Raw genomic sequence first — 19,605 nt, 5'->3', positions numbered from 1 at the left:
TGTACTGCATGTTTAAATCATACCGTGAAAACCTGCCTCAGGTCTGTCATCCACAGTGGAATAAGGTGGTAATGACAGACACTGCATCCTGGTCACATGAGATTCATATGACAGAGAAGATACCATGGTGATCAACTTTTAAAGGCACCTTTGCCTCATAAAAAGAAAAGAATATCAGATGTTAATGAACTTCCACACAGGATTTGAATAAAACCAGAATTCCATTCTAACAAATGAACAAAAATGACTGCGTTTTTTCTCCCATTTAGTTTCCAAGAATATAGACATAATAGACACTTCCCATGCAAATTAGGGCGCTCACTTGAGTCACAAATTGCTAGAAAAGGACTACACTCTGAATGGAAGTTCTGCCTTTAGATCCAAATTTTTCATGGACGTTACTAAAGTCTAACAGTTTGAAGACAATATGACTCAAAAATCAACTAAAGTGATAATTTGTATTGAAAAGAAATAAAAGCTTTAAAAATGCAACACCATCCATGGTTACTTGAAGTACCATTTATGTTCCATCTCCAACATGCCCCCAGTCTTCCTCATGCTATAATATTAAACAGCATGAAACATCGTAACAGGAATGACGAAGTTAATATTGTTAACTAGGAAGATGGGATGGACAACACATTCTGTTCAACTAAGTTAGAACCATATGACTTTAGTAACTCCCAACACAGGAATTTTCAGCCTATTATAAAGGTAATTCTTTCTAAATGTGAAAAGGCAAAAGACACAAGATTAAAAATTGCAGGACTGGCCCTGCTACTGACATCATGCACAATCACAGGCAAATCTTATAATTTTTTCACCATTCCTGTCTGGTTTTTCTTTCAAATGAGGTATCACCTTTTTCAGATGCACACTGTAAATGTTGGTTAGTCACTGTGGAAGGCTGTACATGTTCAAAGCATTCTATTTTATAATGAAAGAAAAGCCTATGTACTCCAAAATCCTGTCTCTGTCTCAGATACTACTTGGTCTTTCAGCAATTTTTATCTCCCCTTATAACCCTTCTCCCACTTATCCTTCATCTACTGAAGTCTGCAATAGCTCAGCAGAATTCAAGTTCAATTACAGAGTTGGAGATGCAAAGACCACAAAAAATTTAGACGTCATACTTGTAATATACTTGTGGACATTCTTAATTGGAAGAAATATACTCTGCTGCAAAAGCCACATAGTCTTTCTGACCTATATAGCACTTACTGATGTCTTCAAAACTGACAAACTGTCAATCCTAGCTGTAAGTGTTGTTTTTATCTCAACAAATTGAATTTGAGGGTCTCAGAACTGTGACAATAGCATTTATTTATAAAAGCAAGATTCCACCTACAAAGAGAACATAGATTAATCTAAGCCCAGCTCAAGAGCAAGCATACTGCCCGATTTGATGCATGTGAACTTGAATGTCTGCATTTCTGCAAGCTAATGTCCAGAAGGAACTTAAAAACACACAGAGTGAAACTCCTGGTTTATTCAAACACCACCAATGTCCACAAAAATCAAAAAAGCATATCTGGAATTTTATTACTAACTAAACATATTTAAAACTGTATTTTGAGACAGACAGTTGAGCCCCAGTGCTGGCAGTGCAACGGACTTTGAAGCTGCACACTTAAATACATTAGCATTCATGAAGGTAAAACCTAAGGACAGTACCTAAATTTGGACATAATTCTTTTTAAAGTTACATTATTTTCCAAGAGAAACTGGAATTGTGTTGGGTTTTTTTGAGACAGAATACGTAAGCAGAGAAGTTAAATTCACGGAACAAAAATCAATGGCAGAATTTACATAAACATAAATTACAATTTCCTGAGTATTATTCAACTTACCTGAACCAAAAATATAATCAGAAAGTAAAAGTTAGCTACTCTTCTGAACTGCTCAAATAAGTTTTTTGGAACAAAATTCCACACTGTATACTGAAGGGGAAAAAGGGAGAGAGAGAAGAACAGTTATGACATATTGAACAATTTTTCAGTTAAATTCAGCTAAATCTTTTCATTTTCCATATCCCCTCCCCCAAACCATCTTCTGGTCTTGCCCTGCTCTCAAAGAGAACTGCTGTATCCTTTGGGTTTTGTGGGGGGTTTCTGTTTTGTTTTGGTTGGTTGGTTGTTTTTTCTAAATACAGCTAGCGGGGAAGCAGGGGTAGTGACTGCATTGCCTGTACAGTCAAAGTTTTAAATATCTTCCTACCAACTGGGATAGGAGCAGCTGGAGTTATTTGTCCGCTTGCATCCTGGGTAGCAGAGAACAAATTAATTCTTGCAGCTGTAACTTCGTCCTACACCACAGCGATAAGACACATCCCCACCATCAGTTCTACTGATTCCAATCCAAAGTCACGCTAGGAGGGAATCTGCAATTGCAGTCCATTGCTGATTTATTTTATGCAGAGTACTAGCTTACATTTTGGCTATTTTATAAATCCTCACAACCAGCTTCATCCTTCCTTTTAAGTGGTTCTGCGCATCACATCCAGACACAGGTAACAATGGTTTAAAACCTACTTTTCTTCCAAAATTCTGACCAACATGCTTAGTTGTTCTGTACTTAGTCAAAGTCTGAGGAAATAGGCATGAGAGCAGGAGAAAAACTACACAGGAAACAACCTAGCTTTTTCCTCAAAAAAGGTTAGCTTCTTTCATTTTTAATACTGTAGATGCACCATAAGACATAATACACACATGCATGTTCACTACACAACTTCTAAAGTACAAGTGGTTTTCCCATGCCAAACTTATACCTTACCTTGGATGATATGATTCTGTTGTCCGCAAACTTCTGAGGAACATAATGGCCACGCTGGGGAAAACGATTTGCTATATAAATAGTTCTTGTATCGCTTTGATGTGGTGGGTCAAAACCCTAAAACACAAAATTAAAAAAAACTGTTTTATTAACTATAGTTTTGTAAAATTATCTTTGTCCTGAAAAATGATATCCAGATATCAAGCAGCAGTTTTAGAATAGTGGCTTTTGAATAGGAAACAGAATTAATGTGTAAATTAATGGCTGCTGTGTCCTCACAGCCATGCTCATGATAACCCTGATGAAACAGATTATGAGAAAAGATAAAAAAAAAAAAGTCATACTAGTATGCTGTGATAACTGGATTTTGAAAAGATTCCCACCATCCTAAAAACAAAAGCATTTGCATGTGCCTAGACAATAGTATTTTTCCAAACAACTTCTATCTCCAAGAACCAAGAACTAATACTTTGTCTAATCTCAAATGTGATTTCCTACCATCACCACCAAAAGCAGGCTCATTAAAAAACAAAACAAAAACAAAAAAATCCAACCAAGCAACCAACCAAACGAAAAATAAAAGAAATAACAACAACAACAACAAAAAACCCTCAGAAATACTGATAAATAGTTTCCTGCCAAAATAGAAGATCCCTTGGAACCAAAGCCCTGTTTCAGGTCTACTCATTAGTATTTTCTCCACTGCCTCTGTGGGGGAAAGGAGAATACAGGTGTTAAATATGCAGATAACACCACCTCAGGACTGCAAGAACTCCAAATGAAAAGAAAAAATTCAAAATCACCTTGACCAACCATACACACAGAAGACTGAAAGATGCAGCAGTTAGATACAACTGATTGCACCTACAAAAAGAGAGTAGAAGCCCATATGAAGAGTTCTGAAGATGATGATCAAAAGGCTACAGCTGATCACAGGCTGAATGCGAGTCAGTAATGTCATCCCATTGAGGAAAAGGTCTTTGGTACTAAGGAGCCTGGAGGAGGAGTGGGAGCCACAGCTGAAGCACTGTGAACCAACTGGACAGTATCCAGATGAGTGGAACATGAGCCACAAGAGATCCTAAAAACGTGACATATAATGCAAGGCTGAAGAATCTAAAAAGCCAAGTGCAAACAAATCAGAATCATTTAGCCTAGAGGAAACTTGGGATATACTAGCACATCTTCTGATATACAAAAGAGTGTTCCACTGAGAAAAGGGGTAATCTGAAGGAAGAAGAACTAGGCTTAAGTTGCAGCTAGGAAAACTTAAGTTTGGATACTGGAAAAACTGACAAAAAATCCTTCCTTATGGAAGCATATAACTAAAAACCAAAATAAGCCACATGGGAAGGTTGCAATGTCTCTGTAACACAAGGGCTTATGTCTAGGTCATTCAAGTCTATCTTTAATTGAGCCTTTCCTGGGGCTACATGACTCACCAGAACTCTTCCTAGCTCTAGTGTTCTGACCTGGAGAAGCAGGTGATGGCAAAATACAATACGCAAGACAGTAAACCAGTAATAATTCAGGTAATAGGCCAAGAAAACTACTAAAATAAAAAAACAAAAAGCTTTAAGACATGTAAGAAGCTAGTGAAATTAAATTTGGAACTGCTAAGTTGTTCGATAGGGAATCAAAGATTGTCCAAAAAGCAGTGAATTTCAGCATAAGCATCGCACATTCCTAATCTTAGAACCAACTCCATACTGTATACAGTCTCCTTGTTCTTTGATGCCAAGTGAAAGGACATTACCAATTCCATTGCTGGAGGTGAGGAAACTACCTTTGCAGTTGTGTTGCTTCACTTGTGAAACCAGGCTCAGACCTTGGTCTGCGTCAAATAAAAACTGACACTTTCACAGAACTCCAACAGAAGATATTTCTGTACCAGTTAACTACAGAGGATGATGAACAGTGAGCATAATGAGCTACATAAAAAATGGTTGGTTTAACCAACCAAGAATTTTCTTTAATTCATGACTATCTCTAACACAGGGTGTTAGGTATGTTCACATTCAGGATAGTGCCATTTTAAAGTAAATGACTAATTTTAAAAGCCTCTAAAATATAATTTTTTTTGCATTTGGCATTATTACTACAGAAACATTCTGCTTCAGAAGGGAAGAGGTCCAGAAGAAAGAAGGAAGAAAGAAAGGAAAGGGAATTTTTCAAAGAGATTTGAAGGAGAATAAACTTTAAATGACAAGCTGTGGAAGGCTGCTCTGGTCACACGCTCCAGTGTGAAAGCTTGTTTAAAGATAAGAGTGGAAAAAGGAGACAAAAAGTAGATAGGGAAAAGGAAGGGAAAAATATATATAGATGTCAGAAACAAAAAGAAAAGAACTGCTCATGACTTTAAGAGAAGAGATACAAGCATGAAAGTAAGACTTAAAAAAAAAAGTACCTGTTAAAATGTTAAAAGTACATGTTAAATGCTGACACAATTTTAAAATTTTGGATATCTGACATTAGTGACACATTATTTCTAAATGAATACGGAAGATGCCACAATAAAAGGGTTTTGCTTGCAAGAGAAAAAATGTGCTTAATTAGTAAGACTATGTACACAGCTCTTTTCTGTCTCAGAAAATGTCTGGCACTCACAAAATACCAGACATCCTCACTTTGGAAAGTCATATTCTACAGCCTAAAAAAACTCCACTCTAAATCAGTCGTCACGCAAGAAAAAACAAAACAAAACAAAAAAACCCCACAAAACCTACAAAACATAAAAAGCAAAGAAAGCAACCAGCAGTCACTTGTGATAAATGCTAAACTCCACATCACTTGCTGAAAGTTAATAAAATATTTCAGACTAGTGTATCACTGAATTTTTCTATATGACTTTTTTAGGCCACTGTCTAAGCACCTGAAAGTTGATGAGTTTCGTGACATTTTTATTATGAATAGTATAGACCTCCATACAATGCAAGCCTAACTGCAGAAGGACTTCTATCAAGAGGAGAATACCTGTGCTGAAGCAGACTCAATTGATTAAAAGCAAGGAATCTATTTTCCAAATCACATCTCCGGCCATGTGAGTTTACAGGTGCAACTGTTTTGTTGAAATTTACCACAGAGTAAGTGCAGAAGATAGCACAGTCAGCAGATCTATGGAAATGGCAATGAGCAAGCCAGGCAGACTGGGGACAAGAACCTCTTCAGTTATCAGAGCTATGGTTGGAAAACGATACATCCTTGACAACCTTAGTCACTTGACTGTAGTCACAGCAGGAATTAAGTCAGAGCTGGGAATAGAACCCAGATTTCCTAAGTTTCATGTCTGTAACTATGAAAGATCATTTGAAATTACCAAAAAACCCTGTCAACACATAGTCAGCTGATGAGACTGCAACCAAGCAGATCTTCCAGAGAAATTTTAATTCTACATCTCTCCAAGGAAGATTCTGCACAGACATTAAACTTAATTGTTCAAGAATTGAAATGCCTTTAACTTTTCTGTAACTATCTGGACACAGATCCTGCTCCTGACACAAAAATTATTCACACTCCAAATTTCTGCCCAGCATACATCTATAAACAAGTCAGCAACGACGTACAGAAAGCCCACTATTTCGTAATTTCACTCATTGTACAGCTCTTTCTCTTTCTAATGTCATTATCAAACTCAGCTGCAAAACTAGGGTAACATGCCCTTGCCAAAAGAATTTTGCAGCTAAACAGCATGAACACAGAATCCCTAAACTAAATTCTGAGTCTTGCAAAAAGATTCGGTTGTCACCAATATATTTCAACAAAAGTTAAGTTTTCCTGCAGTTATCTAGTGAAGTGATGTCCTGGGTTTGGCTACAGCAGTCATTTTTCTCCTTCTTAGTAGCTGGTGCAGGGCTGTGTTTTTTAACTTTCAGCCTGGGAACAACGCTGATAACACTGATGTTTTTAGTTGTTGCTAAGTAATGTTTACTCTGACCAAGGATTTTCTCAGTCTCATGCTTTGCCAGGGAGGAGGGGAAGCCGGGAGAAAGCAGAGACAGGACACCTGACCCAAACTAGCCAAAGGTATTCCATACCACAGCACGTCATGCCCAGTATATAAACCGGGGGGAGTTACCCGGAAGGCCTGATCACTGCTCGGGTCGGGCTGGGTATCGGTCGGCGGGTGGTGAGCAATTGTATCCTCTCCCCTTGTTATTTCCCTTATCATTATTATCATTGGTGGTAGCAGTAGTGGTTTTGTATTATACCTTAGTTACTGGACTGCTCTTATCTCAACCCGTGGGAGTTACATTCTTCCGATTCTCCTCCCCATCCCTCCAGGAGCGGGGGGAGGAAGAAGTGGGGGGAGTGAGCGAGTGGCTGCATGGTTCCGAGTTACCAGCTGGGCTCAAACCACGACAAGTGATTTCTACCTAAATGCATAATCATTGACTTAATAACAAGTAAAGCTGAGTTTATTACAGAACCTGATATTTAAGGCTTATTAATCAGGTGTATTACATGAATCAACTGTAAACAGAACAAAAAGAAGAATTTTGTATTGCTGCTGAGGAAGCATTATCAGCACAAACAACAAATTAGGCAACTAAAGAAAAGGCAAACAAGAAAGGCACTATGAAAAAGAACTGTGCAAAGGATAAGACTGCCCTCCCAACACCTGCAAGTGTAAACAAAAGAAAAAGAAAAGCTTTCTCAACTCGTTGATATAATACATTCCATCTACTGCAGACTCTTATTTCTTTAATACCGCTATTAACTTATGGCAGCATGCATGTACATACACCCTCCCCACGCACTCTTCAGCACTGTTCAATAAGACAGGAGAAATCCATAGGTCTTTCAGCTATGATTAGCAACACGAGACCAGCGCACAACAAATCAGTTGGTGCTTCAAGCTTTACAAGACATGCACTGATAATTACAAATCATGTGACAAGCAGATTTCGCTTATGATTTGCATAAAGCTAGTATATTTTAACATGATCTCCCAAATGTTTTGTATCCATCATTCACAGTTTTTACAGGGGGGGGGAAAAAAAGGCAAAATTACATTTGCTGAAAGAACTTCTGTTATGTGACCACTTTACAATGAAAGGCATTTGAAAGAAGGAAGCCTCAACTACATCCTCTTCCTCCTTTCAAAAACCACACTGAACACTGCTAAAGAAAGTAGTAGTTTCTCCAAAGGCATGGAATACTTTCCCCTATGTCAGATAAGATGATCTAGTCGCATCCATACCCATTTCCAGAAGTCTGTGTAAGTTTGTACTCAAAATAGACAGCCAATAATTCTTTCAGTCATGTAACTGGGCAGTAGTCAAACTGAATTTGTCGTATCAAAGGTTAGCGTGAAGGAAGAAACAGCCTCTCACAGCAATTTTAAACACTGCTCTAACAATTAAAGCAGCGAATCAGCTGAAGCATCCTGAGGTTTACATGCAATTTGCTCCTCCTCTTTCAAATATCACTGCAGTAAAAAGAGTATGAAAAGCCAAACACTATTCATGCAACTTCCTCTTCCAGCTTACTGTATCTACAGTTATTTGTTAAATACCTGACAACAAATTATATTGTAACCTCCTAAAAGACCCATAACCAAACTACACTATTTTGTGAAAACAAGCACTCAAGGAAGCAAGGCCTAAGAAATCATGAAGCAATAACCCTTCCTTTCACAAAGGTAAAAAAATCCCTAGTACTGTATTTAGGAAAGTCATACTGGTGGTTGGAACAAAATCCTAGATACATACAGCTCAAGTTGTTCTGATTTTACCTTATTTTGTCAAAATGCCAACAAAAATAACTTGGGAAAATCCCTACTTATTTATTTAAAAAATAAAAAAAATAAAATAAAAAAAAAAAATCTATCCTCTCTTTATTTATCTGCTTAAATAACAAGCAAGCTAAACTGGCCTCATTCACTGCTAACATACTTCCCTGGGCCAGTTTCTCTACTCAAGTGACTGATGCCAAACATACTGGTCTTGTAACATCAATAAAATCAGAAAGCTGAGCAGGCAAGTTAGGCTTTCTAACACAACACTTTCGAAAACAGTTCTGTCATGTCCAGTTTCTCTTAGTAGTGAAGAATTTTAACAGAGACTTAGGTACACTGCTTAATTTTAGAATAGCCCACCTTTGCATCCATTAAGGAACCATCTTTCTTATCCTCCCCTACAATCCACATCACAGTATTTACAAAGCATAATCCATTTTGAACTTCATATGATAAAACAAACCTAATGCTTTATAACAGCTATTCTTTTGTGACTGTCTTCAACAGAATTCCAAGCTTTGCACTTTTGCTACAGGATTATTAGAACTCTTATCCTCTTGCATTCAATGTATTTAATTAACCAAATGCCGATAATACATTCCTCATTCATTGCTTTATTTCAGGATGCTCCCCTTCATACTCACACATACAGATTATGAGAATTAACAATAATGAACAGATCCTATGATACTTTTTCTCAGGTGCTTTTTGACATAAAACAAACTTTACAATAAATGTGTCTTCAACTCAATTAAGCAAACAATTTAATTAATATTCAGATTTTAGAGAAGCAAGCCTCAAAGTAAGGGCTAGTGGCTCCCAAACTACTTTGCAAGGCCATTCAGTGCTCTCTAAACTTTTTCCTGAGAAAGAGCGCTAAAAAAAAGCATTATGATAAAGTCCAAGTGGTCTAAGAGAACTTGAAGCTTGACTGTATCTGACATCTAAAACATTTGGTCTTTTGCCATGACTCCCAAAGCATCCCATTGCTCTAACGAAGGGGGAATGAAGATGCCTTTGAAGTTCAAACTACACAGTTTTAATTTCAGAACTAACAGTTTTCCTCTGTGGACTCCAGCAATTAGTTATCCTTATCTACATCATCATCTCCCTTTCGGACACATACAAACAGAGAACACGCAAGATTTTTGAAGCTGAAGGGTAACTTTAGACACCCATCGGAAGGCAATTACAGGGAATTGTATTTTATAAAATAAGAATTGAGATCTCAAAAATCAATAGCCACTTTGAAGAAAGCTGCTCAAAATATATGAGTTACTTGAGCACGGAATGTGCTACAATTCTGCAATAATCAATCACACAGAAATAGCAGTTACTAAACAAAATTACACTAAGAAATACAGAACCAATACAGTAAATGAAACATTCAACACAAAAATCATACACCTTGAAACAACACAGTATCTCAAAAAAACAACCCCAGAAAATGCCAAAACAAACAACCCCCTAACTGCATCCTTTCTGCATAGTCCTTGGATTCATTTAAGTTATTTTACAGAAGAAATATTTTTCTTTGATTTTCAGTATTAAATAAGGTATTTGAAGCTGTGACAGGTTATGAACTTCCATTTAAAATTAGAAAGAAGTTCCAACTTTGTAGCTAGCAATTTCACTATACACATGTTAAGTCCATGACAGGACAAATTCAGAGGAATCATACATTTCTTCACGTGCTTGCATACTATGTGCACTATTATCTTAAAACAAAATGCTCTTTACTCGCTGCTTTGAGTCATTTATAAAACTATTTTCCACAGCACGAAGGACTCCTGTTTTGGGCTACTTGTGTGACCATTATCTCATAAGACTATTGAAACCCACCATATTTCCATTGGTTCCAGCAGGCCATAGCTACTTAAGCTAGTTCACATTTACCTTCAGTATGAAAAAAAAAAACCAACCCAACAAACAAAAAACAACAGTTCTCAAAAAATTTTTCCTCCCAAACCACCCCTAGATAATAAATTTTAAGGCTTTTTCAAAATGTGTGCCAAAATTACACTGACAGTTGCCCTAACTCTTCATGCTCAACAAATTTCATAGGAAGATAATTTAGTTAGTTCATAGGCAGAACTGTCCAGCTCTTCCTTTTAATATGCTTTGATAAAGCATGTTCCGTAAAAATTAACATTGCAGTTTTGAGCCTAATCCACTCAAATATCACTTTACGTTTTAATTCCATTACAAACATGATTTATGAACTAAGTATCAGTTTAATGTCCTGCTTTCAGACATGTCTACAAACCAGTTTATCCCCAAAGCTTGCTATATCTTAAGCTTCCATTCTATTTTGTTGCAATTTTTTTTCCAGATATCTAAAGATCTGCAAAAATTAGCACAGCTACCCATAAAACCAACACAAAAAGGGGCAAAAGGGATAGGGAACAAGTAACAAAATATAACAACGTATACTTTTAGGTATAAACCATACAAGACTTCTTTCCCTGGTAAAATACTTCAAGATGAAAACAGCTTGCCTTTGTCTCCATCATTATCTCTCCTTTCCCATGCTTATTTTACTCAAAGTAAACAAGAAAAAATTCCTTTTAAGTCACAGCATGTGGGAAGCCAAGGAACTGCAGGGTTTTGTTTTTCAAATCATGGTGTAGCTGTTGGTCCTACTGTATCTCTTTTCTACCATGGTCTGTACTGTTGCTAAGTGTTTTTTTCAATAGCAGTTGAAAAGAGGTTTATATTAAAAAAACGAACAAACAAAAAAAAGCCTAGCTGCACATGTCACCTGTGTTTTGATGGAAAACATGACCTTGCGTTTACGGAGGCACTTTGTCAGATCTATTTTGCTGCAGTTCTTATCTGCTGCTTTACAAACAGATTTTGTGCTAGAAACTCCAGGAGTTTTTCTAGAGGTATACTGTAGATACCTTTTTCACGGTGAAATAGTTACAAAGCCAGTTATAACTACTGAGGACATGACAATACAATAAAGGAAAACAGATGACAGATCACTAGTGAAAGCCGAAAGTCATGATGTTTTTAATGAAATTCAAACCCAGAACTTTTTCTGTCTTTGAATTCCTATCTTCTGTGTAACTCCTATCTCTCTACCCAAGAAGAAAGCAAACAAGTTTTAATGAATTTAACCAACCCATCCAAATGAGAAAAACAATCCCAATGCTATCCAAAACACATGTTGAATGTTATTAAATTCAGCACATCTTTACTTGCCTTAGATTATTTTTACCTTCTGATGAGAGTTCAATTCAATCTCTTAGTAATAAACAGAAGCATCTACCCTGACCATCTACCTACTGACCAGAACACTAGAAGCTTCAGCTCTTTGTCAAGAAAGTAGTATTTTTCTCACTCAGTCACATAAAACATAAATAGACAGTAGCTATTAAGTGAGCAGGACACTGTTATTACAGGAATATCATACAGTCGATTAAATGGTCATATTATTGTGTGACAAGTGGAAATCTAGCACAATAAAAATCTGCTGCTTAAAAAACTCATGGCCAGGAAAAAAACCAACCAACCAACCAACCCCAAAACCAGAAAAACAACCAAAAAACAAAAAAACAAAGACAAACAAAAAAAAACCCTCACCAAACACAACAACAAACAAACAAACAAAAAACCCCAAACCCAACAACAACAACAACAAAATCCAAAAAAACCACCCCGAATAGGACAAGATACAGGTCAAGCATCCAAGTCTCACAGCAAGACAGGTGATCTTCCAATTTTTAAAATGGTCTTTAAAAGAAACAGTGTTAAGACTGATTTGATTAGGTTTTGGTAGGCAATTTATAAATGTACAATTTAATTTTCATGAGATAAGATTTTAAAAATTAGACAGGACACAATGGATGCCTCTGTTTGGAAGAGACAGCTGGCTGGAGACAGGGCCAGGTTCCGCATGCTTTGGAACACACTGTGCTACAAATGTATTACCCTTCAGCAGTCGCAGAATATAAAAAAAAATAAGGTTAAAAGACCCAAACACAACAGAAGGACTAGTCCAGCAGATCACACAATATCTCTAGAAAAAAAACAGGGCCACATTTTCTCCTGTATTAAGTTACATGAGGGGGAGTCATTAACCCCCAGTTCTCAAACTACTCTAACCAAAGTAGTGCAATCTTTGGGCTGTCCCAACATACATTTCACTGATCCTTCTGAGACAATACAGAATGTATTAGCTGGGTAGTCTGAACTAGAGGACCTCTTCTGAGCAAATATGCATGTGTTTATCCAGTGTACAATAACAAACACCCACCTAATTTTAGCCAAAAAGGGGAACAGACTTCAATGACGACTAAGAAATGAAGGGGAAATTGTACTCCAGAAAAGTAATGTGATTTCAAGGCTAGGATTCTCTGTCAGAATTAGTTCAAAGTACTTGCAACATTCAAAGAAAACAGGGAATACTGTGGGAGGGGTGTGGGAGAGGAAGTAGTAACTGCACTAGCTCAATTCTATTAAATGATTAAGTGAAAATAAAACACATCAGTGCAAATAATGAGCTCAAACACTGTCCACCTTGTTCAGAATGCCAATAACTACAAGTTATCACAGAACAGCATCTATCCTCTCAAAACACCTTAACAGACACCAACACCTGGAAGGAAAGTAAAGAACATCCCAAACATACAGTCCTCTAGCGCTAATCTATTAAAGGACATTTCCCTTATTAGTAGAAGAAACTTTTCAATAGAATGCATACAAGATGAACAAGAACACTATTACAGATATTGGTTGGACGAGATGATCTTCAAAGGTCCCTTCCAACCCTAACAATGCTGTGGTATTGCCCTTGGGGCTAGAGGTGCATGGGGTGTGACAGAGACAACCAACAGAGACAACCAACACAAAGCAGCTGAAAACGTTCCCTGTGGTCACCTCTCAATGCATGCTGTGTAGAACTCCTGGACTAGATGAACTACTGATGTCCCTCACAATCCGAACCTTCCTATAACCATGATATAAAATAGGCTAGTAACTAGGTTTTCCAGTCAGAAGACACTGATCCAAATGAATTAAGGAATTAATCCATATATTTTGTCTTTGACTTCCAGTTAAACAGCGAAACTGCATGGGCCTGAATACCTTGCTCTGCATAGTGTAAAAGTTGGTGTCAGTGCACAACAGCACTTGGATTCCTAAATTGTAAGAAGATACTCTGCCAAATATAATTCTGCTTCTCTTGAACTGTCATTTTAAAACAGAGGGACTAGCCAGCTCTCAGGTTTTGTACACCATTGTACATCACTGAACTGTTAGATAACAGATATAAGTGCTCAAACTCTAGATAATAGCAACTAGAATGGAAATCCAGAGACCCTTCTTCACTTGACAGGACTAATAGTTCAGAATTATGCAGCTAAGATCATACATACAAGGGTATTCAACCACAATTTTGGGAGACCTCCTTGCCAAACAATTGAAGTTGTCAGTACCTTCTGTTAATACCACTGCAACAGCTCCCACACTCCATGTGTGTCCATCAGGACATTAGCACAGTTCAAACACTGTCATAAATCTATCAAGCCAGAAGTGGTACAGAAAGTCACTAAGCATTACAAATGCCACTTTGTACTCTTGTTTTGGGTTAGCACTGCACACACTTGACCAGGACGGCCACAATAGCACTCTGCTGTACACAGATTAGCTATGTAGTCTAACCCATCATATCTGTAAATGCAAATAAAATGTACTGTACTATTCCTGAATATTAATGATGCTTCCTATCAACTGTTATTTACCCAGTTGCTTTTTTCAAGCAGAGTTGGCTGTGCCTGTGGTGTTATGCAACCCTCAGCAAATCCACATGCCTACTGTCTTTCTGAGATCTCAAGGTAACAGAGCTGGAGCTGGAAAGTGGGCATCCTTCCTGCTCAAAGCTTCTTTCTGAAATACATCAGGGCATTTTACTAAAAACAATGACTCGTAACTCCTTTTGTCTCTACTTTTTTTTTTTATAACTAAAACTTAAGGACTTCCAACTATTAACTAATGATATTATATTAACTTCATAGTTGCACACTGTTAATGACTTGCTATGCAGTTTACTTTGCATGGGACAGCATCAGATGAAGAAAAACTGATAAACTGTTTGCATAGGGTGGTGTTAATTGTTTCTGAGCAAACAAAGCAGACTGAAGGCCAAGATACCAAAACAAGCTGACGATTTTTGAGAGTCCCACGTAGGCACTGAAGACTGAGCAACATTAGCACTATCACCAATTTCTGTTCTATCACGGAAAAGACAAATAACACCTCAGTTAGAAAACCATTTTGGGCTTGTAAGACCATGATAAAGACTAATAAAATATCACATTTTCAGCACGCCTCCTGTTCTTAAAAAGAACCGAGATGAAATAATTTGAATTCCATACCACATCCTCTCATTACTTACCTCTAAGACCACCCAATTCATTTTCCCTGCCCCTTTAACAACTCTTGAGAATGCAACTTCTCAAGACCATATGATCTCATTAATTGGTATATAAAATACCGTCCTCTTAGTCAAACAAGAAGTTGCAAAACATTTGTGGGTTTCATACAGAGAGTACTTAATTACCTAAAAGCACCTTCAGCAAAGTACCAGTCAGTCCATCCCCCTTTCCCCAATCCCTAACTACTTTCCGGCATTTCTGCACTCCAACATCTTTCTTTTGTACTAGAATATCCCACTTAAATCAGTCCTACATATTTGCCTGATTCCAACCCTCTTCTATGGATGAGAATACTGTTTTTAAAACCTGTTGCCACATCAAGCTCTAGTACAAATACAACATTATTCTCTTCTCCTAACAGAAATAAATCAGACACAGATTTTGCCACTCTGATTCAAATATTGCTGCCACCCCACTCTTCCCACTCGCTCTAACTCTTTTCTCAGCATCTTTTCCCAGGTTTTGGCCCTTTGACATTCTTTCAGAAACTTAACATCATAGACATATGAAGAAGCAAACTTACGGTGGGATCTATGTCAAACCACCTATTATGCAAAGGGACGAGTTGTCTGAGTGTCCCTGGAAGACACATGCAGTGTGATACCCGTCTTAAGCCATTTTTCATCTTTATGAGCTGTGAAACTACCAAGCCATTAACATCAGTGAGGTTTATAGAAAACACAAAACATGTATAGTTGCAGTATTTTTTCCTTAGTTCCATATTTAAATGTCTGTTCAAGCATCTTGACTATTTATTATTCCATTCCTCTACCACAATAATCCTTCCTTGTCAACACTAGTGCAAGTTTTCAACAGTTATTTTGCCATCAGTTTCCTTTAAAAGAACAAAAACCGCTTAGTGCTAGGTATATTGCTCATCTTGTTACACTAAGCTTTTACTTTCTATTAAGGGCAAACAGATTTCTGGAAAGCTGGTCAGTGTACTTACAGGGAGAGAAGCAATCATGTTTGATATGGGAATTCCTACCACTGATATAGTGCTAATCTAAACTCTGCAGAAGACAACTTAATGCTGCTTTAAAAACCACACACATAAACCTCAAGCTATCATTTTTTCCCCACCTTCGAGGGGAAAAAATGATAGCTACATTACACCAAACATGCTTTGTTCTAAAAAAGATATGCATGACAAACAGAACAGAAGAGTGCAGCCAGAGCTCAGACAGAGCAATTAATTTCCAGGTCAGTAATTCTTGGTGTCAAACCAAACTAGTGAGCACTGTCAAGCTGGCATTGAGACTATAAACACAAGCTCTGTACTTCAGACACAGATCTGGGAAAATCTACAGGCCATGGGAAAGGAGGTAGGGGAAGAAAAGTTTGTATTTTTTTTTTTTTGTAAAAAGTGATATAACAAATTAAACAAATCATTAGTAAGACAGAAGCTTTAACGAGTAAAATATAAAAATCTCTAACTAATATAAGTTCTCGTACCAACCTCGACAACATCTGTGATGCAAGGTAACTCCAATGAATGGGAAAAGTAAGTTTGTAAATACGTCACTTAGAAGGAATTTTTTCCTTTCAGAAAATGCAAAATAAATAATTCTGGAGGGGTAGGAAGCATGCCACCACTTCAAATCAAAATAGCCAAACTTACTGTACTTCTGTGCTACAGTACCACAGACACTGCAGTCACTGCCGGCTTATTTCCTTTGCACGTTATAACACAAGCACTGCAAGCAGCGCCTTTTTAGGAGGCGACAGACACTCTAACTGCAGCCTTTTTCAACTGGTTTCCCCCGCGAAAAGCACTTCACGGATGTTTTTATTCAATTTCTCGTCACTTTCAAACACACGCAGAGGCAACAGCTGCAGAGCTCTCAGGTACAGGGAAACAGATGAGACAGAGGCGCATCGGGTGAAAAAGCCTTAAAAGATTTCGCAACGCGAAGGAAGAAGAGGCGCCAGCAAATCTCTGAAGTGTCCGTCCACAGAAAGAGGCACCGTCATTCCGCCGTGAAAACACAGCTGGGGAGCCCTTCCCAACGGAGACCAGAGGTAAGGGAATGCCCTTTTCTCATGGTTTCAAGAAAAAAAAACAAACAACAACAACAACAACAAAAAAACAACCCCAAAACACCACCACAAAAACAAACCCAAAACACCTCAAACCTTCCAATACATGTTTAAAATGAAACTTAAAAAAACACTGGAACATGTTGCCCAGAGAAGCTGTGGCTGCCCCATCCCCGGCAGTGTTCCAGGCCAGGTTGGACAGGGCTTGGAGCAACCTGGTCCAGTGGAAGATGTTCCTGCCGTAGCAGTGGCGTTGGAAATACACGATCTCTAAGGTCCTTTCCAACCCAAACCATTCCATGATCCCATGATCCAAGTGAAGACTGCAGGCCCCTGCACGTCCCCGCTCTCGGCGGGGGAAGGCCTCTCCTCCCTCGCACACTCCGGCCCTGTTCCCCCCTCAAACCGCCCGCCCGCACCCCCGCTTTCTCCGGGGACCCCATCGGCGGCAGCGGCCCGGGCAGAGACGTCAGGACGGGGCCACCCTGGAGGGCCGGGCCGAGGCGAAAGAGCCCCCGCCACGTCCCGGCGCCGCGCCCGCCCCGTCTCGCGGCGGCGGGAAGCACCTACCAGCTGCTGCCGGACCCACCGCAACATCCCCAGCGGCGCGGGTCACGGCCCCCGCGGCGGGGCCCCCTTGGCAGTGCCGCGCCCGCCGCTGTCGCCGCCACCGCCGCCGCCTCAGGCCAGCCGCCCACCGCGGCTCCTCCCCATGGCGCAGGGGCCCGACGCCGATTAGGAGCAGCACAGCCCCCCCGGCACCCCCAGCCACCACGGCTGCCGGCGCCCCGCCGCCGCCATCACAGCGCCGCCACTGACACCCGGCGGCTGGCGGCGCTGCAGCCCGCCCCCAGGAAGTGACGTGTCAGGGCGGGGGGAGGTGGGAAGAGGTGTTGGGTGCGGAGGGGCTGGGGTGAGGGGGTGGTGAAGCCTCTGGTGTGCCCAGGTTGTGTGTGTGAGGGGTGGGTCGCTGGTCTCTGTTTCTTCATTGTCTCGAGGTGCCGCTTCTGCCCAGTAACCTGAGTCTAGGCAGCCCCCTAAAGAGTCTTAGGCAGGGGTGGCCGGAAAAGATGCCAACCCCCATACAGGAGCCTCAGCCGCGGCCTGTCAGCGGGGGCTTCTGCGACTCTTGAGACTCGCTTTTTCTCGTAAAGTGAAGCCACTGCACAACTTAATTGTTTTTACCTTTGTTTTCTTGTAAAAAGATGCAGAACATGCAAATAAAGATTTAGAAGAGAGGCCTGATAACTACTTATTTAAACTTAAAAAGCAAGTGCACAGCCCGTAGGTATCCCAGAGCAAGGTACACATGCTGGGAGGATCTGGTACCTTTCTCTTCTCCTGCTACTGGCAGTATTGTGCTAAACTGCTGTTTGGTTACAATTGGGTGTTGAAATGTGTTGATGTAAGGCGATGATCTCTTTGAAATCTTCTACTTTGCTCTGAAAACAGCTGCTGCTTGTGAAAACAAAGTGTTCAGCTTCAAATACTTAGGCACACCAATACAAGTCTGCAGCTCCTGGGCCTGTGTGGATAAGAACTAAAGGAGATTATTTTAAGCAGTAAAGACCTGGGTATTTGTGACCAAATAGTGTTGTCAGTAAAGTCAATGACAACTTTGACATTGACTTAAAGAGAAGGCTTTTTGCATGTGAACAGCAGAGTACTATTCCTGCCATTCCTATTAGTTCTCATGTAATTATGATATATGGCAACGAATCATAATTGTATCTGCCATAAAGCTAATGTAGTTTTCAGTTGGAAATTTAGAACATAATTCAGGATTTAAGATAGATGATATAATGTCTGAACAACTGAATTTTGTGGTGAATGCTGATGGTTTAAGCATCTGCATTTAATTAAAAAAAATAAGCTTAAAACAGTGGGGAATAAGACTATTTTTATCAGGCACTTAGGAAAGCTAATGTTAGCAAAACCCTATTAAATGCTAGGCATTATTTCAAAACATTTAAATACATTAAAGCTGAGTTTCAAACAGCTTGTGCTACCCTATTCATCTAATATGAAGTCTAAAATAACAGTGATTTCATAGATATGGCATGTTGCCTGGAGAGTGGCCTTAAGCCAGAAACTTAACTGATACACTCAATATTCTTGTGTATGTTCCTCCTTTATCATCAGATGTAAACCAGGGTCCTGACCACTACATGCTAAAAGTCGTATGCCATTTCTGTGCAGTGCAAGTGTATCTGTCGCAGTGACCCTGCCAAATTCAGGTATGTGTTGCACTTCCTGCAAGCCTCTATTTCCATGGCTTGCAGTTGTGTTATGTAAAGCTACTTTGCGCTTTCTGTTCCACATTGCTGTAATGATACTATTTCACCAGGCAAAATTTGGAAGCAATTTACAAGTTACTTGAACCCTGCAGTTTATATTTTTCACTTTAAAAAGTATGTATTTTAGTGGACGAAAGTACATTGATAGGATGAAATTATTTTGCCATTTGTGGCAGAAGGCTCTGACTGCATTCGTTTTCCAGAATACAGAAAAATTCCACCAGAATAACATTCATGCCTAGCATTCTGGCTTGTAAAACTTTGCACCTTTAAAATTGTTCAAAAGCCCACACTGGACATTTGTGAATTTTCATCTCAC

At 39.1% G+C, this 19,605-nt stretch overlaps 1 protein-coding gene across 6 annotated transcripts in view; it reads right to left on the bottom strand.

Moving 5' to 3' along the window:
* The window catches only part of ATP11B (ATPase phospholipid transporting 11B (putative)), a 74,758-nt gene extending 56,953 nt beyond the window's left edge, over positions 1-17,805 (bottom strand). For all 6 annotated transcript variants that reach the window (XM_030496358.1, XM_030496360.1, XM_030496356.1 and 3 more), the window contains exons 1-3: positions 17,560-17,805; positions 2,773-2,889; positions 1,851-1,940 (exon numbers count right to left, since the gene is read on the bottom strand). In XM_030496358.1, coding sequence (XP_030352218.1) covers positions 1,851-1,940; positions 2,773-2,889; positions 17,560-17,586 — 234 coding nt within the window. In that variant the 5' untranslated portion in view covers positions 17,587-17,805. The remainder of the gene's footprint in view (positions 1-1,850; positions 1,941-2,772; positions 2,890-17,559) is intronic.
* Between the last annotated feature and the right edge of the window lie 1,800 nt (positions 17,806-19,605).

Source organism: Strigops habroptila, chromosome 8, assembly GCF_004027225.2.
Source record: "Strigops habroptila isolate Jane chromosome 8, bStrHab1.2.pri, whole genome shotgun sequence".
NCBI lineage: Eukaryota > Metazoa > Chordata > Aves > Psittaciformes > Psittacidae > Strigops > Strigops habroptila.
Note: the sequence above shows the minus strand (reverse complement) of the source record. Positions and strands in the feature narration are given on the sequence as shown.